Source organism: Equus quagga, chromosome 16 (genome assembly GCF_021613505.1).
Source record: "Equus quagga isolate Etosha38 chromosome 16, UCLA_HA_Equagga_1.0, whole genome shotgun sequence".
In the NCBI taxonomy this organism is placed as follows: domain Eukaryota; kingdom Metazoa; phylum Chordata; class Mammalia; order Perissodactyla; family Equidae; genus Equus; species Equus quagga.
The window spans coordinates 66,685,483-66,709,519 of NC_060282.1; the positions used below are offsets into that span (position 1 = coordinate 66,685,483).

Genomic DNA, 24,037 nt, shown 5'->3' on the forward strand with positions numbered 1-24,037 from the left:
TGCATGGATCTATTGAATAGACATATACTTGTGGAAGTCAATTAGTGGTATTTTATTTGACTACTGGTGGAAAATGCAGAGAAACTTATCTTTGATTTTTCTGAATGTGTTTCAGGTTATCTTGTTGCTATGGTCTGAATGTGTGTCCTCTCCAAAATTCATATGTGAAATAATACCCAATGTGATGGTGTTAGGAGGTAGTGCCTTTGGGAAGTGATGAACTTTTGGGAAGTTATGAAGGCGGAGCCCTCATGAATGGGATTAGTGCCCTTATAAAAGAGACCCAAGACAGCTTTCTTGCCCATTCAACCATGTAAAGACAACTAGCAGTATGTGACCCAGAAGAAGGTCCTCACCCAACCATGTTGGCACCCTGGTCTTGGACTTCCAGCCTCTAGAACTCTGAAAAACAAATTTCTGTTGTTTATAAATTATTCAGTCTATGGTATTTTGTTATAGCAGCCTAATGGACTAAGATGCTTATAAATGCACATTTGTTTTATACCTGTTGAATTCTTACGTAAGATTTTGAGAGGACTGACAGGTAAGACTATTCTTGTGATTTAGTACAGCATTGAATCAATATGCTATGCTGACCTTCTAGGCTTGGTGCATTCATTCATTCAACGAACATTTATTGAGCATCTTCTATTCTAAAGCACTCTAGGAGGTACTGAGAATCTGGAAATAAGACGATTATTCCTTGCCATTAAAGAGCTTACAATATTATGAGAAGGGCAGTTGAATGAACAGATGTTTGTGAGAACAGAGCTTACAATATTATGAGAAGGGCAGTTGAATGAACAGATGTTTGTGAGAACACAGAAATGCTCTGACAGCAGATGTGTACACAGCATGCACATGGGACGGGAAGGCATCTGATATAGCCTGCAGGCTGGAGAGTGATCAAAGCTGGCTTCCAGGAGAAGGTGGAGCAGTTGAAGCATTCAACTTAACTAATGCAATGGTTGATTTCTTTCTCTGTCTTCTAGAAATATCACAGGCTTCAAGACCATAGCATTCAAGACCCACTGCTACTTTAGAGTTTTCTTAGTCTTAGTTTCTTCATCTGTAAAATAAAGAGACTTATTTCACAGGAATATTGTGAGAATTGAGTACAGAGATACATGTGCTCGTCTATAGCAGCTACTAGATAAAGGCCATTTTCCTTTCCTTTATCCAGACAACAGAGTCAAAAGCAAAGCTAACTATTGAAGACTTTTCCAACTCTTTGTCCTGACTTAAATACAGCAGGGTTATAATTGTTGGAAGCAAAAGTCAATCTAATTCTTTCCCCTCAGTTACAGTCAGTAGAACTTTAGGAAGAGATCAGTTTTCATAAGAGAAGGAAATTTAACAGAAGTTCAGTGTAAAAAGAATATAAGGCAACTTCTTCTCCAGTGAGGAACTCCTTCTGTAGCCCACTGTCTGATCCAACCCCAAAGATTTCAGGCAAACAGCTTTTTCCTGAAACTTCCTGATCCCACCCATATTTTATTACTGCTCTAGGACAGTGCTGCCTCATTTTGAGAGAAAGTCTGTCTCCATGAGACTTTCATCAGTATGCCCTAATTGTGCTCTCCGAACAAGAAAGAACTCTAATTTCCTTTCCATCTTTTAAGTTTCCAGTTAAATATCTCAATCACTCTTTGAGTCTTCTGTCCTTCTGATGAAAATTGAACAACTTTTTCGGTCATCACTTATATGACCTTCTTTTTAGACCTCCCTCCATTTTAATCACCTCTGCTTCCAATGGACCAAACCTAACTGCAATACTCTAACCTGATCAGCAATGTACAATTCAACTACTAGCAACATAGAGGAGTTTATTATGCTTTATTAATGTCGCTTGTTACTGAAATTGCTTTTTCAGTAGCTTTCACTGCACTGCTGGTACACACTAACGTGATTACCGAATGTTTTCCTCTTTTTTTTATAAGAATGATTATCTGGCTATGTTTCTGTAATTCTGTATTTATGTGATTTTTTTCAAGCATATTAGAGTATTTTACAATTAATTTCATTGGATTAGTTTCAGTGTCTTGAAAAATTTGAAAATTTATTGTTGTGCATTGTTTTTTCTCGCTAGCTCTCAAAGCTCTTTCTCCTCTGCAAAAGTGGCCAACATTTGCCTCCACTCACCTCCTTGGTTGCATGATTGTATGCGGCGGTCAGCCCTGAGTCTGGTGCTCAGCCAAATGAGTGATTAACGAGTCTCCCAATGTTCTAAGGCAAAACTCTGGTTGGCAGGTGCCTTGATTAGCTTGATTTGTGTTGTCTCTGGGCTTCAAAGGGCATTCTACAAGAGTAAAGAGAACCGTTTCCCAGGAGACTTGTGATCTTTAAAAATATTGGAGCTGCCTTTTCATGACTTGGCTTCATTAAATTGATATGTTTAACTAGCTGGCAGTGACCATAAGATAAGTTACATTTAACTGCTAACTTGCAATATTGCTCTGGGTTTGAGACAGGACTAAATAGTTTGGCTCTGAAGTTCATTGTCAAAAAGGATCCAGGATTTCAAGTGTTTATCTCAATTAACATTGAGAGTGTGTAAAATTAGGCTACACATGTTATAAGAATTATTTTTTCTCTTGAAATGTCTGGCTTTTAGCTTCCCAGACCTGGCAGGGAATCGTTTTGGCTCCTCTGCTTCTGATCCTAGCTGTTTTCACAAAATGCAAACACATGCAAAAACATTGTAATAAACCTCAGTGTTCAGTCATGTTCAGTAAGTCTTCAAACGATGTTTGCTTTGAACTTGGTTCTAAAGATGGGCATACCTTCATGAGAATGGAAGCTATCTTCTTACTCTTTATGATGTGGTTTGGCCCTTTTTAGGGCCCCAAAATAAGCTTTGTTCTGCAAGACACATTAAATTCACTCTTTGGAATAAGGATTACCAGAGAAATTTCTTCCTATAGAACATCATGGGGCTCTAGTCCCCAAAGGGGCAAGGGTTTTAGACCACAAAGGAAAAACTGTAGTGCATCAAAGAGACTTGGAACACCATCATGGGCTCCAGACTCTGTGCCCTCTCTTAGATTTAATGAAGCATTTGAATTGTGGTTCATAAGGTTGTTGGGTGTTGAGTGATCCATCTAAACTCTGGTATCACTTCATAGTTTACAAAAACATGAGGCTAGGCTGAAGGAGTGTAGTATTCCCTGTAGTGAGGTGAGTGTGATTACAAGGATGCCTTACTGTAAACACATCCTTTCCTACTTTATTTGCTTTTTAAGATTTATTCAGCTTCTCTGATAATCACAGTGCAAAACACTCTGCCTGTCCTAGAGAGACCCTTTGCCCTTGATCTTTCCTCAGATAGACCATTTTAAGACCATTTTAGAACAGGGGACTGAAGGTCTCTTTTGATAGACAATTTCATTGGATCTCACACCTTTATTGTTATTCTTATAGTCTATCTCTAGTTTATTTTTCTTCATCTATCTTTGGGGGCCATTATCCAACTCACTGCAAACATAGTCAATTTTTAAAATATCTTTCTCTAGTTCATATTTAGACTATATTTTCTTTGGAACCTAAATAGATCTAAAATAGGACCTTTCTCCCTATCTCTTGCCACTAGAATTTCCCTGACTCTGTATTTCTAAAATATTCAGAACTTTTACACAAAATCTTCCTTTTGGTTTTTAACCACATCTTCTAGTATGTTTTGGTTATTCAGCACCTTAAGTTAGAAATTTGTGCCTTTTGTAATAATCCTCATTCATTCAATGAACATTTTGGAGTGACTCTTAGATGCCAAACCCTGTGCTAAGTACTACAGTTGGTAAAGAGACAGACGTGCCTGCTGTCAGAGAGCTTAGATCAACCCAAGGCTCTGCCCCTCTGCATGGGATGAGGAGTCCCTGTGGTCAAGGGGACATATCCACCTAGAGCCTGGTCATGTACTAGGTACCAGGATCCTGGAATCTCTTGCCCAAATGATCCCAAGCCTGCTTCCTGGACATGCGTGGGCCTCTTTCCCTAGTCTGCTCTTCCCTAGAGCTCAATTCTAGGCCTGAGGAGTGGTCAAGAGGCAGCTGTTTTTGGAGGGTGTACGTGAGCTGGGAGATGCAGGCAGGGATATGCACACACGCACTCACAAAGCCTCTTGTGGTGCAGTGGGGGATGGTGGGGGAAAGAAGGGCAAGGATATGGGGTTGGGGTCGGTGCTGCCTTCCTGCTCTCCATTTTCTGCCAAGTTATAGTGCAGAACTGAAATGCAGAATTCAAGAATTCTGAATTTGAAGCTGGCCTACAAAGTCTGAATAAAAGTCAGAATATACTTTATGTAATAGCTTATTGGCAATGTGGACCTCTGCTTGACCTTTTGCTTCAGGCCCCGCAAATGTTAAGGGTGGATCTGTGGAGCTGACAAAGGGGTAGAGACTACTTCAGGTCAAAGCAGTCAGTGTGGCAAATTCTCTAATTGTAGGGAGTCCTGGGAACACATGGTGGGGCAGGTGGGTGCAACACAAACCTGTGGGTCAAGGAAGTCTTCCTGGAACAAGTGGCACTGAACTTAGACTTGTCAAGAGTAGAATCTTACTAAGTGACGTTATGAAGGGGGCATGGAGTGCACAAAAGAATGGGTTGAGGAGGGAAGGAAGGACAGATGGAAGAGGAAAAGAGAAAGACAAAGAGACAGAGACACAGACTGTTGGGGGATGTGGAGGTTGTTAGTATGGCTGGAATATTGGGGAAGGTCTTGAGATGAAGAAGGCAAGATGGGCAGGAACAAAGTCTTACTCCCTTTTCTTAACAATTAATTTCTCTTGGCTTGTGTCATTTGCTTCTTTCTAGTTCTGATGTCCCAGGCTATTCAAAGTCCCCTTAAACTCACCATCAGTCCACCTTCCGTTTACTCTTGGATTTACTGCTGAAAACTTATTCGTATATGAAGCCATTCAATAATTACCTGTCGTTGAAAAGGCAAGATTCTTTTCATGAAAGTGACACAAAAATATGAATAGACAAATTAAAAAATAGCATCTGATTTCCCCACAGTCAGGTCCTCTTCCCAGCTATATTCTTAAAGAATTAAGCATATCTCTAATTTTCCTTCCTTACGTAATAGCAGGTTGATTTTCTCTGTCTTTCATTCACTAATAAACCTCCTAATACTAGTATTAATACTTATTATCCTGATTAATAATGATGAGAGACAGGATTTTATTTTTGTCTTCCATGCTTTACAGACATTATTTCACTTAATCCTCACAATGACCTGTGAGGCTCATGGTGTTATCACCATTTACAGATGAAAAACTTGAGACCTAGTGAAGTCATGGAACTTGCCGGATGCACATGAGTATTAAGTGGCAGAACAGGAATATGAACCCATATGTGTTTGACCCCAAAACCTGTACCCCTGCCTCTCTAGGACGTCACTACCTTTTGCCACCTTCTGGCAGTACATAGAGTTAAGGCCAAGTCTTAGTCCAGTGACCAGCGCATGTTAAGCCGAAGAAATACTGTACATAAACACGGGTGGCGGGTCCAGACCTTCTAGTGGGAATTACCTTTCCAAATTATCCGAAAGACAACGGGTAAAACGTCAGAGTTAATAATTATGATATTTTGAATAAGACCCCTTATCTTCCCCTCCAAGTCACTTCTCTTATTTATTTGGAGGTCGCCTCTTTTTCTTGGATAATTGATTACATGTCTACACATTTCACCCAACCAAGCCAACTCCCCTGGTGACCCTGCTTAGGGCATCAGCTACCAAGTTTGCAACAGGTTAGATAATGTTGATTCATGCCTTTTGTTTATTTGGTTTGAACTTTAATTCTGCAGAGAGCATTCTCTTTGGACCACTTGTGGAACCAATTAGAAATTAAAAAATTATCCCACTTCAAATGTGTTAAGGATTAAAATACACTTTTGAATTTAAAAGTATTTCTGCTTCATATTGCCTGCATTTATTGACATTTACAAGGCAGTGAACTAGAATTTTTCTTACAAAGTTTAAATTATTCTATAGCCTTTGAATGTGTATTAAATAATGATGCAAAGGTGTCTGAAATGTAAAAGTAATCTTTTTTGTTGTCAAATTAAAAAATCAGAGACATATGTTAAAAGAAGCAAAGAAAAAATTATTTGTGTCCATGCATCTGTTAGGGAAATGTGTTTCCTTCAGTGTAGAGAAGTGCCTGGTATTGTTACTTCTCTGAAAAATCAGTCATTTTTAAAATTAAGGAAACATGGACTGAGGACAGGAGAGACATAACAATCTGGGTATTTCGTGAGCGTTGGTTTCGGTTTTCCTGCGTGCTCCCATCTGAGTCACAGTTCAGGAAGTTGCTCACCTTAGCCATTTAGCCGTTTTGCAAAGACACAGGTTAATTTAATTTTAAAAGAATGCATTGTATGTTTGATTTAAGTTATGAGGCTGGCACTCATATTTCACTGACCTTGGAGAATTTATACAGGTACTTTCCAGATTCCAAAGTGACATCTATTGATTTCTTTAAAAGCTTAATGGAAGATAATTTAAAGGCTTAATTATTTCAAATGGTAAAAATCAAAATTGCCAACTGATTTTTATGAGGTCAGTGTTATAATTAGATTCACTCAAGATTAAATCAGAACAATAAGAGTGTCCTTTAACTACTTTTCTAGATATATAACCAATAATTACCTCTTTACCTAGACCAAAAGGTTTGGATCAATGAGAGATTACATGGAGACATAACCAACAATAAATAGAGATTATAATATTTCATTCTAATTTTTTTAAGAGTTTCACTTGGACTTTATAATTATGCCTGTAAAAATATTGTTTAATATTAGAAATGGCTATCTGCTTATTTTAAAATATCTTTTAATTGCAAAATAAAATATAAATATAGAAAATCATTCAAATCAAATATTTGGCTTAATTACTTATTATAGTGAGAACACTACCCAGGTCAAGAAATAGAGCTTTAGCGGACAACTGAGAAATCCCATCAGTCCCACTTGCAACCTCTGCCAATAAAAACGATGATAACTTTTGTAATAATCAACTCTTTGCCTAGTAAAAGTAGCTTTATCATCCCAATATGCATCCCTTGACACTATTGTTAACCGTGCCAACTTTTAACAATCAGGTATGTCTTTAAGTCTCTTTTAATCTATAGGTTCCTCTTCCACTTCTTGCATTTTCTTACAATTTAACTGTTAAAGAACCCTGGCCATTTGAACTGTAGAGTTTTCCACAGTCTGGATTTTGCTAACTTCATATTCTTGATGCAACTCAACATGTTCTTCAGTCCTCTATATTTTCCTGAAAATTATCCATAAACTGGATAAAGCTCCTCTTTGGCATGACTAGAGAGCTACATAGTATCTGGTCATTTTATCTTCTTAGCAGCCATTGATCCTTAATGTTAATATCTACTTACTCAGTGGTGGTTGCAATGTGGTGATATTCTAACTCATCATTTTTTCTGTATTTATTAGTTGGAACACTGTTGTTAAGAGAGCCTTTCCCTTGTTTACTATTTGGTTAGCCAGTAATATAGTTCTCACAGGAAAGGGAGAATACAAGCTTGGTTTCTTTTCTTTATTTACTAGTTTTCAAGATAATCAATAGGTTCCTTATTATCTTCTGAAGATAACTAATTCTTTCTTTAAACTTATTTGATAGATTTCAACCCATGACAATTATTATCACTAAAGCTCAAATTGTCCTGTCTCTGGCTCATGAGAGCTTCTTTTTTGTTTTTGAGGAAGATTAGCCCTGAGCTAACACCTGCTTCCAATCCTCCTCTTTTTGCTGAGGAAGACTGGCCCTGAGCTAACATCCGTGCCTGTCTTCCTCTATTTTATATGTGGGATGCCTACTACAGCATGGCGTGCCAAGCGGTACCATGTCCACAGCCGGGATCCGAACCGGCAAACCCCAGGCCTGCCGAAGTGGAACGTGCGCACTTAACCGCTGTGCCACTGGGCTGGCCCCTCATGAGAGCTTCTTCAAGTGTGTTTTTGAATCATTTCATCCCGCCTCTGGTAGTCCCTGATAGCTTCCTTGCTATTGGATAGTACAAGATGTTCCAAGCTCATTTTATACACATCTTGCCCCAAACACGGAATCAACTGTATTTTTTGAAAAGCTCTAGATTCTTTTAATGAGAAATGGTATTTCTAGCCCACAATCTGGCTACTAAGGATGCTCATTGTTACTGAGTTGGTAATTATTTTTAGCCCCTTTCAGTAGACAGTTCACATTGACACTTTCAATTCAAACTAGAGAATACCAAGACTTTCATTCAACCTCGTTTTTTACCTCTTTATTTTCATACCAACAATTCTGGTTCTCAGTGATAAAGGTAATACTGAAATTGGAATATTCCATAATAACTCATTTGTTTTATTCCATATTACACACAGTAGTCTCAGGATAAAAATTCCAATCCATCTACCAATATGAATACTGAAAACAAAAAAGAATTGTGTATGCTTTCCCTATTCTCTCCCAATTATTTAATAGTTGTACACAATCTGTGTTGTCAAAGCATGTAGCCGTTGCGTGATATATTCTCTCCTTTTCAATGGTCACATGGTCTTAGCACAGGTAACTCTATAGTTAATGCTCACCATCAATTCTTAGATATTGGCATTTTCGTTTTCTGAAGCTTGTTCTCTACTAGATTGCTGGGCTTATGTTTTTCTTTTCTTCAGGTTTTGAAATATATTACATCATTTTTCTACTGGCATAAGTCTCTGCTGTTAAAGTCTGATGATGAAATATTTTCCTTTTATAAGTCACGTGATTTGTTTTTCTGGTTGGCCAAAGGACTTTTCTTTTTCTTTAAAATACAGTAAATTTGCTAGAATATGTCTTGTGGTAGTCATTTTGACTCACCATTGTCAAGTATTCATTGTAATACGTAATTTCTTGTTTTTTATTATTTTAGGAAAATTGTCTTGAATTATAACTTTTTGTGTTATTCTCTTCTCTTGGTTTTGTTTTCCTGCTTAGGGACTCCTATTATCCATATGTTTCACCTTCTCTGCCTGTCTTCAATATTTTTCACTTTCTCTAAAATTCTTTTTAAAAAGTCTCTTTATTAATTTCTTTTTAATTTTAAAACCTTCCCTCTTATTCATCTTCTGTTTCTCTTAAGGAATTATCTGTTGTCTTTGTTTCTTCTTGTGTTCCTTCTATTTTAGTCTTTCTCAAATTAAAAAAAAAAAAACCTTCTAACTCTTTACTGAATTCTATATATCATTGTATTTTTTAAAAGACCCTTTCTGAATATTTCCATGTTTCAGTATCATGAAAATAATCATCCATAGCACTAGATTACCAAAAACCAATAAAAGTATACTTATTAATACATAGCAATTTCTTCAGTGGGCTTATTGCACAAACATTCAGTAATAATATCTACTCAGTGATTTATAGAAGTGACTTAACTCTTTTATCCCACTATTTATAAACTGTGTCATTTGTATGGACTCTGTGACAATCTAGAGCTAGCTAAGATCTACAGATTGTTTATTCATTCATTCATTCTTCAAGCATTTACCTTTCTCCTATATTTCCAGACCCTGTACCAGGACTTGGGAAGCAACAATTAATAAAAACAGTTTTTATTTTGAATAAAAGTTGTGACTCTCCAAGATCTTAGGCTGATAATTTGCTGAGTTGGCTCATTAAATCATTTTAGAAAGAAGGAATGAATATTACTTTTTGTACATGATAACTGTGAAACCGTATCAGTCGTTGATATGATAAATTTATCAACAGATAGAGAAGACACACATGACTAATGTAATGAGTAGTTCAAGGCCAAATAGATTTTTCTAAAGTCAATTGACCAGTAAGATATATCTCAGCCTGTTCTTTAAGTCAATGCAATTAAAAATCATTAACACTAGCCATCCATTCTTACAGCCCCACCCTCTCACACTGTCCCTTCTCTTGTCCAACATCCACTGATGAAAGTCACCACTCTCCCAAACAGGGAGCTTGTCCTTACTGTGTTTGCCCTCCGCCTTTTTCACATGGGATTGAAGGAAAGGAAAGAATAAAAATGCTTTTTTTTTTTGGCAACTATTTTTTGACCAAAAAAATAGTCACTTTTCAGAAAATAACAAGGAATACTAAAAGACTTTATTTAAAATTTGACATTATTAGTAATAGTTGTTAGTCTCATAATTGCTCCTACCCTTTTTTATTCTTTTAAAGTAAGTCTCTAAGATCAGAGCATTACCACTAATGAATTATTTAGCTTAATATGAAAAATTGGAAGAATAATGTAAATTGTTTTCATTTTACTTTAGAAACTGGTTATATGCTTAGGGATTGAGTATTATTCACCCCTTCTGAGGGGACAAATTTGGCTTCTGATCACGCCTTTGGTTGCAGATTCCTGGTACAGACACGACCTGCAGCAAAGTGGAACTTAGAGGCAAAGTGAGTCATGACATCTTATCTTCAAGTGCCACTGTCTTTTTAGCCGTTACAGTGCTGAAGCAGTTGAGCATCTTCTCTGCTGGACAAAGGTGTCATTTTCAGGTCTGCACTGGTGCTGTATTTGTTTATAAGATTGTGGGCAAGTTTTCAGGAAAAAATTTTAACAAGATGAAGAGACAATGTGGCTGATTAAACAGAAACAGCATCTATTTCTATATGTAAGTCTGAAAACATCAAAACTATTAATTGATTGACTAAATGAATGGTTTGAAAGACTTCTGAGCTTTCTGAAAATTTCTGAGTTTCTAAAATATTGCACCCAGTTTTCCACTAGTTGGTAATTTATCACTGCCTGTTTCTTGGACATCACTAGTAGTTGCTGCCTATCGAGTTTGCCAGAGTTTGGAAAGCTGAAATTAAATCTCTCTATCATCTGTCACAAATTCAGTAGCTCTGTGTAATAATGCAATTAGAAAGCACCACATATAGCCATCATATTGGCAGTTATATCCTAGGAAATTATAGTATAAAATTAGGAAGTGACACATGATGTTTATATCTCTCTATATAAAAATACAGTACACATTTCAGTGCATTGTTTAATTGGTGCCCTTCATTGTAATACTGTGGTTTCATATATTTGCTCTGTCGTGTCTGGGTCCTTCAGCAAAATCTTTGTTTTGCATAGCACGAGTCTTCCTCCTTATTCAGCTCCTTCCTTTAGCTAATTGACTGAGTCTTTAGAACTAAACTTAAAAATAATTTCCTCAAGTTATACTCCCTCCACCCTGTCTTCTTTATCACATGTATCCAGTGGCTACAACAGTTCTGAGCACATGGGAGTTCTCAATTGATGCTTGTTAAATAAATGAAAGACTAGGTGCCTTTTCCTCCTATTTTTTCCCATAGAACCTTGGGCTTACCCATGTCAAGTAACCTTTCTTTGTATTGTAATAACTTGTATATCTGTTTTCTCATGGTAAACTTTTTATGCTAGGGGTTAATTCTTGTTCACTTCTTTGTTCCCACACCTAGCACAGTGTGTGACACACGATAGGTGCTTAATAAATACTTGAGGAATAAATAATGGGTAACATTTTATGGGTCACTTGGGTTCAGAAATACCCTGGCCATTCCTATCAAGCTCTCATTCTTCTGTGGGTTCTAAATACGTCAGGTACTTCTTAAGAGGTGCTCTGTGTGTAGGATTGTTGTTTAGTTTCATGTGAAAAAAGGTGGGAAGAAAGATCATTTTGGTGGAAGTAGGGTTCTCATGGAACTTTCTGTGAAGGAAATTAATACCAGAGGTTTTATTCACATGTTTATGAATAAATGTACTCTACATGCAAGTGCAATTCTGTATGCATTTTGTCTAAGGGTTAGTAAGAGATGAATAAAAAGTACTTACTGATTGAGACAAAAGAATAGTGTAGTGAAAAACGGCAGTGGATTCAGGAGAGTGTGGGTCTAGTCCTGGCTCTGTCTCTAGGACAGTCTTCTCACTGAGAAATTTTCTTAACTGGAATGAAGTAGAGGAGAGACAAGAGCCTTCATCTCTAACAGCCATGATCCCATGTCATATGTCATTCAGTCATCATGTCAACCTCTTTGTTTTCTTTCTCCGAGTTTATGATATATTTTGTAATTCGTATTCAAAACATTTTTATCTCAACTGTGGTTACATTAAGATGCATGATAAGTGAAACCACATTTCAGGAAATACCTTTTCTTCCTTTTTTTTTCCTTAAGGCGTAGTTTCCATGTATTCTGCCCTTCCCCTCTGTCACAGGCCCCGTTCACCTCCCTTGTGTCCCCTTTCTTCTCTTTGTTTTTCAAGGGAAGTTACATTTGAGTATTTTTGATTTGTTTCCAGGTGATTACCAAAATATTATGCTGTTAGAATGGCTTGATATTTAAAATGCCAAGTCTTTAAAACTAAGAGAAGGACAACTGAAGTCCATAGCTTTATACTTTGGAAGGGACTTTATTTCATTAGCGCCCCCAGCAGGGGAAGGAGAGAAGGTCAGCATCTCTGTGTACCATACTGGAAATGGGGAACCTGAGACAGACATCTTGAATCAAGCCTCTTGATTCGGACCATCTCTTCTGACCCTAAGACTCAGACATCCTGACGTCTTGTTCTCTGCTTTGTCCACTTGGCCCTGTGCCACATTTGTAACTGTCTCTGCAAAGTGCTCGTTTCCTCTGTGTTTTCCTCCCAGAGTCTTTACTTCTTGCTCCTCATTCATCAGTGCCACCCATGTCAGTGATTTATGAATAGCAGTTACAGCCAGACTCCAATCTGTGTGGCCTTTGAGACAAATGGTGTTGTGTGGGTTTCTCATTTTCTATGGTGTAGATATTGAAAAGGACCTGGCACTGTGGGAAGAAGTGAGCCTGTCAAGAAACCTTAGTAGAGCACATAATGCTTTAGTTATAGCCAACCACCAAGAAAACCCTTAATCATCACCAGGTCTTAGCGTAAGACTGCAAATGTCCAGACAAATTGGGAATACCATTGCACCCACCTCTAAGGGAATAGAACAGTCTTTGGTGAGCACCCAGGGACTGCTCTGCAGCCTCTGCGCTCAGATGTGCAGAGGCCAGCCAGGCAGGCCTCGGATGCTGGCTCCTCCAGGAAGCAGACATGTCACAACATCCAGGAAGCAGACATGTCACAACAAGCAGTTTGCCACTTCTTCCTCTGATCTCTAGCAACCCAGGCAAAGGGGAAGGGATTATTAGCATGCGTGGGACGAGTTCTGCCATACAGAAGACCAAACTGGAGGAGCCCACGGCATTCCTTCTAGACTCGCTGTCCAAATGAGGGGAGATAGGATAGCAAGTTTAGTTATAAAAAACAGTTTATCTGAAGAAAGTTTCCAGCCTTCTCTGTATGCTTTGAATTAAATTCCTCACAGTTTAGGGGATTTATATGGGTTTACTTTTTCCTAATAGTTTATGTTTTAGCTTAACTAAATATAACTATTCTATCTCTTTCACTATCTTATCCATTGAAAATCCCACAAGCCTGGAAGCATTTGGAAACATTTAAACTACAGTGTATTCATTTTTTGCTTGTGGAAACCATGATTTGGGGAAAAATATTACCACATCTGTGATTTCTAAGCTTTTAGGAATACCGGCACTTTATTCCCAGCTTAATTTTTGTTTTGAAGTGAACATACATTTTTTTAAGCTCCTCAAAGTAGTTTGGAGTATACATCACAATTTTTTTTAAGTAAATTTAATTCTTTATTTTATTTATTTATTTTTTTTATTTTTTGGTGAGGAAGATTGTCCCCAAGCGCACATCTTTGCCAATCTTCCTCCATTTTATATGTGGGATGCTGCCACAGCATGGCTTGATGAGCAGTGTGTAGGTCTGTGCCTGGGATCTGAACCCGTGAACCCTGGGCCACTGAAGAGGAGCGTGTGAACTTAACCAATATGCCACTGCTGGCCCCAAGTTTTTAGGTTTTAAAATTTTCATTTCAGCACTGTAGAAGAGCGTCACAATTGAAGCCAGTCCCGGCAATGCTTTGCCTGGCTCCTTGACCGTGAGCGCTTCCCTCAGCCCCTCCTGGCTTCAATTTCTTGGTGTATCAGCTTGGCCTGAGGCTGTCTTGCCCTCAAGTGAAAAAGTTAAAAAAAGAGGATCCTTAAAAAGTTACAAACCAGTGTAAGCTTTATTCATACTTATTTAGTTATCTTTTAAACACATATGTTCTCCTAAAATTTATCATTTCATGATATCTCAGAATTTATTTCCAAATGTCTCTGGCCATGTAGTATAAAAATATAATTTATCTAAACTAACAAGTTGTTTGACAATGTTGACCACCAATGTTTAGATGAATTTGAGATATATGTTTAATTTCATGTTTTAAATTTCAATGATTTAAATCTTAGTAATTACTAGCACCCAATGAAGTGCTAGTAAAAGGCAAAAATAATGGAGAATTCACTAGTAATCTACAAGTAAGATGAGAAAGACTGGACATAAACATTTGGAAAAGGGCAGGTTAATGACCTGTACCCTTTCCATAAAATACTTTTGTCTACATGTTAAATCTTCATACAGATTTATAGAATACAGAATTAGTGACTTTTTTTCTTAATCTAATTTTAGCAACATATTTATAAAATTGGTAACAGAACATTTTATATTACTCATTTAGCTTTCTGTCCTAGGATTTAGTTAGTTACTTGAAGTGGTTATTTGTTTATGTGACCTAAAACCCACTTAAAAGATACATTGTTGCCTTGAAAAAATTATCTCTTTCAAAATAAGAAGTTGCCAAACTGATAATCCTACAAGTATTAGCTGAGAGAGTGGGGGAATAGTAGCAATTTGGTCTTGCTCCCAGTTTTCACTACTCTCCCTGACCCATCTGCTATGGTTCTTTCTCTCTCCTTCTTCTGACCTTTCCAACCTCTCTTCCTCTTTGCCTCTAGGGAGAAGCCTCGAGTGGAGGACAGCCATTGAAAAACTACATGGAAGAAGTGAGTTTGAAGGTGGCCTTGGAACATAGTCTGAAATCAACCTGTCATATAAGGATGGAGCACTTACTTGAGCTTTCTCCATCAGCCTTTAGGGTTTCCAGTCTATACCTGTTCACTGCTGATACCCACAAAAACAAGAGAATACATAATATGTTATCAAATGGTTTTGTTCCTCACTGGTAGAGAGATACTGTATAACAAATCATCCCAAAAATGTAGGTAAAATTGCATAAACCTGGTGCCATCATATATTTTCACTCACGAACATTTGTTGATATTAATAAATGAGAAACACATGTTTTCTATTGGCCATGCACAAAATAATAAGGCATGATTATTGTTCTTATCGAAAGAACAATCTCTACCAAATTGGCGTTCATTCATGTGACAAATGCTCATCAAGGACATTATTTGTGCAAGCCATTAGGCGTAGTGCTGTCTTAACAATTAAAACAAGTGGTAGATTTTTGTTGAAAAATCGTTTAGACTTCTGGATTTATTTTGGAGATATCCAAGGGCGCGCTCTGTCGCAGGATGTGTCTTTGGGCTGTCTGCAAATGGTCTTTGGGAACCTTCAGATAAACCAGTGGATAGAATCCATAAAACTTGACCTGAAGCCAAACCACAGTGGTCACTAAATTAGCCATCTGAATCTATTGCAGATGAAGGCGACTGGGAAAAAGTTGGTGATGATATCATAGAAGGGCCAAATATTTAGTTTGAATATTGCTTCTCAGCAAGACAGAATCTGTTTCTCTAATGTTTTATTCTTGCATTGCATGAATCCGTTCAAAAACCGTTTTGAGAGGCCTACTGAATGCACTATGTAGTCCATACATTTTTAGAACAGTGTACCCGTACTTAAGCTCACACTCGCTTCCAAATGTCACTTAGAGAGGAAAATCAGAGTGTCTAGCACCAGTAAGTCTCTTGTTTGCATGCTTGTTGGGGTGTGGTGGAGTTTTGCCAAAGGCACATGGAGCAGGGATAACGAAAGGAAGGAAAGGACATGACTGGGTAGATTTTATGAGTTCAGGTTAGAAAAATAAAACTATATGGGGCAAAAAATTGGAGGATGAGAGCACCACCTTTAAATTTCAATTTAATGAATTTAATGCGGAAATTGAGTAGAATACGTGAAAGCAATTAATGTTGCCAAGGAGAGGCAGACACTATTTTCAACGTGTACACCAATAGAACTTCCTTTAGGATTCTGTGGTGCCTCCAGCTCTTGGCTCAGCATTCTCCACTTGGTCGTGAGACTGGGGGTGGTGGACCACCTCCACAAGAAGGGCTCCTGATGCCCCTTGGAATGTGTCCTGTAGAGGTCTAGCACTGTGGAGGAAGGGGAGCATTGACCTGCTGGTACAGGAAATGGACTGCATACAGATGATAGAACTTTGAAAATGTCTTATTCTAATTTTGTAGTTCTTATCCAAGAAAAAGATCCTTATTTTCCCCATCATTATGAATGTGCAATCTAAATCTACATGTTTTATGCAGTTGTAAATGCTTAATGTAATAAGAAGGTTGAGAATTTGCACCTTTTCATTGGAGGTGCTGGCAAGGCATGGCTCCTTGGTGTGGTCCTCTGACTAGCGACTTCCAGCATCACCTGGGGGCTTGTGAGAAATGCAAAATCACACCAGACCCCAAAATCAAAATCTACATCCTAACAAGATCCTCACCGGCTTCATAAACACCCTGAAGTGGGAAGCACTGCCCTAACGTGTTCTTTTCAATGTTATTTCTAGAGAGTAACATCACGGAAATTCCCCAATTCTGTATAATATCGGTAAAGAGAAAACGTTTATTAATAAATCTATGGGTTTTGTTTATTCCTTTACTCTCAAGAAGAATATTTTTGGTTGATTGGGGTATAAATTCTCTCTAGCTTATGAGACTCATTACTGACGTACAGTTTGAATTTACAAGTATGTGCGAACTGCCCTTAAGCTTGTCGTTTTTCAGGGGTTCTGTATCACATAGTATTTTTATCTAATATTGGTGATATTTAGATTTTAGCTCTTTTGTAAACCAACAGCATTCGTTTAAAAAACATCCTTTATAGTAAAACTATAAGTATGATCTTAATTAGTGAACTATTAACTTATTGAGTTAATTTCACAGACATTAATCTACTTGGTCCTGAGGAAATATGTATTCAAATCCTTCTCCATTTAGGACATGTTAAGAATGTGAGCCATAAAATGATGGTTTTTGGTTTTTCTCACCTGTGTCCTTATTCCACTTTTGCCCTCTTTCTTTATGTTAGTAGAATCAGTAAACAGTAAAAAACAGTATTTATAAATCTTAGAAGCATTGAAGTTGAAACTGAGCTAGCAAACATTTGCTTTTATTTACTGCACACTAAAACTCAAACAAACCATAGTGTTTACATTTTTAACATATTTAACATTTCTTGCTAAAGTTTGAGCAACTCTTTGCAGATCAAAGTCTCTGTTTCTTTTTTTTAATTTAGTCGTATTAGACAGAATCGGAACCACATGATGTTAGACGATTCTTTTTAGACCTAAATCAAAACTAAGGAGACGATATGGTCTCTACAAGTAAAGCTAAAATACTACATTTTCTATTTTTTAATCTATTTTTTTCCAAAATAGGATTTGTCTTTTTGACTAAATAAAAAATAAGATATTTTATAATAGTCTACTTTTCCTAATCCTCAAAATGGTTCTGACAGTTAAAAAAAATAATTGCATGTTCTTTACATATAAGGCATTAACAGCTCAGATAGGAATAAAAATAATTTCACATTGCAGAAATTTTAGCTTTTAGAATTATAATATTAACATTCATTTAAAAATATATATAATTTAAAACTATCAAAATCAAAGACGCTCAAAGCTTGCTTTGTCACACTTTTTAATCCATTTAAAATATATTTCCCTGATGAATAATTGAGAAGCAGCCTACCATACTGGTTAAAAATCCCCTAATCGTTAGAGAAATTTATCAATTTAAATATGTATTCATCAGACAAGTATTGTCGACTTAAATGGTTGAGAAGCTATAAAGAACTGAAGAGTGAAGTTAATGGTTTTTAAAACTTTTTAAAGAGCCATTTAGAGCAGTTCTCTCAATTCCAGGAAGTTAGCTGGTGAAGGCCGGAGGCAACACACAGAGGAGTGTGAACTAGCACAAGGTGTCAAGTGGCAGTTTCACAGTCTCTAAGAGTGTCAGACAGGAAGAGAAGCATGTGGAGCAGGCAGGCCTTTTTCAAATCTGTTGAGGCTGGTTTTGCCAGCTATGCCATCTGAACTGGAAAGGGGCTCAGTTCTATGAAACAAGATATCTTAGCATCACTTCCGAGGCCAATTTTGATCTGTCTTATTTCTCCTGTGCTGTATTCTGTGATCGCTAGTATAATGAAGTTCTGACTATACTTCTGATGGAAAGTGCATGACATTATTTCCCTCCAATAAATAAGATCTACTTTACTTTTTATTATACACAGAGATTTACTTTTTAAAAATTGAAATAACTGTTGTTTAGTATCATAGTTTTGTTACACTTACGAAGGTAGGAAACAGAATTGTTTTTCAAGAAAACCCTGTTTTGTTTTGACATTTGTTAAGAATTGATACTTGTTAAAGGATAATAATTTTTTAAAAAGTTGCAATTATGACTCATACAGATATAACACGAACACACATATCAAAGATTTGTCTAACCCATTAATTAATAAGGGAAGCAATAAGATGTAACAACCAGTGCCAAGGAGAACTGAAACCCTTACATATATAGTCAAATAAGAAATACTGAAATGAAGTTATAAATACTGTAGATGCAAAACCTGGTAAGGTTGATCAATAGCCGTAGGGTAAAAATCAGTTGCATTCAAATGGATGCAATTGATGGACAAGAGGTACTTGCACTACTATCAATTTCTATAAATTACATATTTGTATAATAGCTCAAAGTCAATGAAAGACCCAGAGCCTCCATGGAATAAGATAACTGGAAGGACATGCTTGAAAAATGACTTCTTGTTCATTGACCATACCCAATAACCTTTCATCCATTTCAAAGTCTTTCACAAATTTATCCTATGATTTCCTCAGAGAGAAAAGCCAGCAAGTGGAATGAATTAGGAAATAAAATGGAGTGCAATCCGATGCATAGTGAAATGTAGCTAATTTGTCAGATAAATTTATTTTAGCAGATTGCATTTATTTTGTAATGCTTTTCACAATCTACCATATTTTTCTAATTTTTGATTATTGTTCCTTCTCTTTTCTTTCCCCAAATCCTATTAGTTCAAACTTAAAGCTTCACAAGCTTATTACTTCCCTCTTCTTAAGTTTTAATTGCCCTCTTACAATTCGCAAAAGAAATGGGCTATGGAAGTATAATTTACCAAAAAATTATGGATTACAGCCCGATAATACAAGATATTTCATTAACAAATACAAAAAGAAACGTATTTTTGAACTTTAATGATTTAAGTATGTAAATTATATAGAGAGAATTTCATTTTAAAGGAAGTATGGGCTTCATTCTTTGTCAGTAGAAGCCCTCTATTAAATATATCGGGAGTGAAGTGTAATTTGTTTTTCTTCAGGAATCTTTTAAAATGAAAGTGATTAATCCTTCTAGCAAGATGGAAGCTGAAGTTTTGTCCATTATTTTCATACATAACCAAAAGGAGAGAAATAGTTAATTGCGTCAGAATTAAAGTACTCAATGGTGAAAATTTGACCAAAAGAGAGTTTTTTCTCTAAATATACTGAACTTCCAAGGCCACATGTGACATAAATCAGTGACTGATTACATTTAGAGAATCCAAAAATAAGCTATCCATGTGGAATAACAGTACTGCTGAAGTTTATAAAGCCCTTATTCTGTTAGCAGATAAAATGATATGTTGATATAGGGCTAGCAACTGCTCTCCATATGATACTTGTCACTATTTCCCACCACTCCTGGTCCCTGGATATTTCCATACTTATGCTGAAAGCATTTTAGAAAAAGGATCAATGGCTTTTCTTCTAAAAACAACCCAACCAGCTTGCTCTTGGGAATAGGAAAGAGTTTGTATTATATTCAGACACAATTTAATATGACTGTAGAAAAATTTCTGAATAAGTTGGCAAAGGGGAACATGTCAACTCTTGTTTTTAGAAAGGTTCAAGATTTCAGTTCCTTGACTCCATCAAAAAGAATTATAAGTTGTCTGACGGGCTGAGGTTTGAACATACATATTCCTGCCTGTCAGCATTGATAAAGCAAACAGGTGCGTTATATTACTAGCTGATTTGAAGGGAAAACAAAAGGAAAACATTTAAACGATCTATTAATAGTCATATTTGTACTGTCGCTATGATTTCGACAACTAAACATTTTAAAGTTCTTCCCAAACTTCATATTTTACCAAGCTAACGTTCCGTTTGTACTTTCCGTAATTTGCAACAAAGAATAGTTGAGTGCTGCTTATCTGTTCAGGAGTAAAGCCACTAAAATCAAAACCCAGTCAGTAGTATTGCTTAATATTCTGAGCTATTGTGGGAAAAAGTAACACAATTGACTTATTTGTCATATCTTTGCTTATGAAAACCAATTTTAGTATTGGGGCCAAAAAGCTAAATAATGCAAATACTTTTTTAATTAAAAATATTTTTTCAAGATCACTTTAAACCTTTCTGTTTTAGATGAAGAGCTTTAGCCATTTGATTTTACCTTACAAAAAACCACCAAGATCATTTCTCATATTTCTTCTTTCAACACCAGAGCCTGCATGTTCTATTTTTGAGAAACTGCAGGGATGTGATTTCCCTCTCTGTTACATGACAATTTTTGAAATTTTGCTTCTGTTGTCCTTTATGTGGTTATGGAATTTTAAAACTAAGGCTGTTTACATTTATATATACTGTTTCTTTAGTATAGCCCTGCAAGACCAAATCTAATAATTGAGAAATTTGAAAAAAAAAAATGAAATCCTAAAAATAAACACTGATTTATACCTAAATTGTGTATTCCAAGATTGAATAACTTTAATTTTTTGCTGACTTCCCCTACAATAGTCCATTTAGTACCTCTGACATTCTATTGACTGTCTAAAGGAATCTAGAAATGTCCTTTGTGAGGTACTAGAGATCATCTAATTCAGTGTCTTCACCCCTTTGTTCTATCCCAGGAGGGGAAGTGGCATGCCCTGGATCAACCAGGATAAAAAGCTATGACTCTTGACCCTTGGGGTCAGGACTTGTCACTGCAAAGTCTATCTCTCATATGATAGGAATTTAAGTTTTAATCTAATTGGCATACTATGTTCAAGAGTCGCTAGTGCTAAAGGAACTGTATTTTTATTTTAAAAATGATAACTTTTGAAACTTTGTTTTGTTATTGGAATTTTTTAAATGAGCCTTTTTATTTTAGAACAGTTTTAATTTACAGAATTATTACAAAGATAATGTAGAGAGTTCCTATTTACTTCTCCCCCAGTTTCAACTATTATTATTATTTTATATTAGCATGATACATTTGTCACAATTAATAAACCAGTATTGATACATTATTAGTAACTAAGTCCATACTTTATTCAAGTTTCCTCCATTTTTCTCTAATGTCCTTTTTCTGTCCCAAGACCCCATCTAAGATACCACATTATATTTAGTGGTTATATCTCCTTAGGCTCTTCTTGGTTGAGACCATTTCTCAGACTTTCCTTGTGTTTGATGACTGCAACAGTTTTGAAGGGTATTGGCCAGAAATTTTGTTGATTGTCCCTCAGTGGAGATTTGTATGATATTTTTCTCATGGCTAGACTGGGATAATGTATTTTTAGGAGGAAAATCATAGAGGTAAAACTCCATTTTCAGCTCATCCTATCAAGGGTGTATGCTATCAATAGAGATTGTTGCTATTGATGTTGACCTTAATCACCTGGCTTTAGGTAGTCTTGCCTTCCCTGTCCATCTTGTACTCTTTGGAAGAAAGTCAGGATACACAACCCACACTGAAGAAGTGGGAAGTTATTCTCCACTTCCCAAGGTCGGAGTAGCTACATAAATTATTGAAATCGTTCTGCATGGCATGTTTGTCTAGTCTCTCCCATTCATTTATTTATTCAATCATTTATTTTTATCAGAATGGACCTGTAGATATTTATTATGCTTTGAGTAATAACCTAATTCTACTTTATTTATTTTTGTTGCTCGAATTGCTCTAGCTTTGGCCACTGAGAGATTTTTCAGTTGGCTCCTGTATCCCTTTGATATATGCTCATCATTTTGTGTGTCTGTGTGTATGTGTTAGCACTTTCTTACTTTTTTGGCACTACAAGATTCTCCAGGCTTATCTTGTATATCTTATATATCCTGCCTCAGTCCCAAAATCAATCATTTCTCCAAGAGCACTGGTTCTTTCATTGAAAAATGGTGTTAGAAGCCAAGTTGGGTTCCATCGTCTGCCATCAATTTACTTCACTGTTTAATTCCAGAATGTATATATAGTGGTTTCAGAATTGTTAACCCATATGCCCACAGGAAACAACTTTATCAACTAGGGTACAGTCCTTATGTGCAGCTCCTTTTGCTTTTGATCTTAGAGACTTTACTCATTTCAGTTACTTAGATCAGCAGCTTATTCTCCTACCTGCTTCAGTGAAGTTATTTCATACACCTGTAATGCATTTAGATTCTTTTTTAGTATTTTGCTTCCATCCCAGGATCCCTCAACCCCCTAACTGACTTTTTTCATTTGCATACATTAAGGTTTACCCTGTGGTGTGAAAGTCAATGGGTTTTGACAAATGCTTAATGCCTTGTATTTACCATTATGATATCATACAGAACAGTTTCACTTCCCTAAAATATCCCCTGTGCTTCAACTATAGAATCCCTAATCTCCTTCCCAAATTCATAGAAAATTGTGCCTTTTTTGAAACTCTATATTGAGACTAAACAGATCCAGAGGTAGCTATCATAATCAAGGAATGGCAGATAGTATGTTTCTCTCATACAGGAATTTTTTTAAACAAAGTAGACATTTAATGTTTGATGATGTCATGCTCTTAGAAATCAGGGGTCATCAGCCTTTATTTTTATCTTGTTAGTATTTGTTTGAACAAAATAAAGTAAAATATCTCAAGCTGGAGGCAAAAAATCACTGAAAGAGGGGGAAGACGATAAATGAATTTGAGAGGTCAAAACAGTGAATTGACGGGTCATGCTGATTTTATGCTTTTAATTTTCAAAATATGTTTGAAAAGATTTTCTTAAATCATGACTCAATAAATTTGAAATTGGTACTTATATTTTATTCCAAAGGTGATCCATTCTTTCTTCTTCTTTCCTTTCTACTGATAGGGAACAAAATTGCCACCCCAAAATGTGTCTCTTTAATGTAAGGATTATTTTAGGCCGATTATTTTTAAGAAACAAAAGACTCAGAAAGTTTCTCTTGTTACCTCCTCCTTAACTGCCTAAGAGAATTTAGATAAATAGCCTGTAACAAGAACAGAGCCATAACCAGAGATACCTACAAAGAATATGGGCTAAATGTGGTCGGGGAGACTCAGCAGGGCCTAGAGATCAGAGTCCTGTCCATGTCCCATTGTCTCTGCATGGCATGGCAAATGTTTGTTTACCATGTGAATTGCCTTCTTCCCCTTTGAAGTCCAAACCACTACCCACAATAACCTCTTGTTTTCAGCTGAAGATGTTATTTAATGTGATGTCTTCAGCCATTTTGGCCAGTTACTCAGTTTTCCTGGGTCTCTCCCATGTATACATGTTATTAAACTTTGTTTGATTTTTCTCCTGCTAATCTATCTCCTGTCAATTTAATTCTTAGACCAGTCAGAAGAACCTAGAAGGGTAGAGGAAAATTTCTTCCTCCCCTACACTACCCTTTATCCTCTCCATTTTTTCTTCCTTACTTTCTCCTACCCAAATGCCTACTGAGTGAGTATCTATTTTTTGCCAGGCACTGTAATACGTGCTGGAAATGCATAGGCAAAAAAGGTTACCCAAGTCCTCAAAGACTTTCCACGTTATTTTAGAGGCAGGAAGATATGAAAGAGCAACTACTGTGCAATAATTGTTGTATTGGTGCAATAAGTGCATAAAGGAATAGAGGAGTAACTTGGTCTTG

The 24,037-nt window shown here is 36.5% G+C and overlaps 1 protein-coding gene across 1 annotated transcript in view; it reads left to right on the forward strand.

The window, feature by feature from the left end:
• Window positions 1–24,037, forward strand: part of C16H8orf34 (chromosome 16 C8orf34 homolog) — a 371,062-nt gene that overhangs the window by 315,718 nt on the left and 31,307 nt on the right. Inside the window, exon 11 of the mRNA XM_046642279.1 lies at window positions 14,873–14,920. Within this exon, the coding sequence (XP_046498235.1) occupies window positions 14,873–14,920 (48 nt within the window). The remainder of the gene's footprint in view (window positions 1–14,872; window positions 14,921–24,037) is intronic.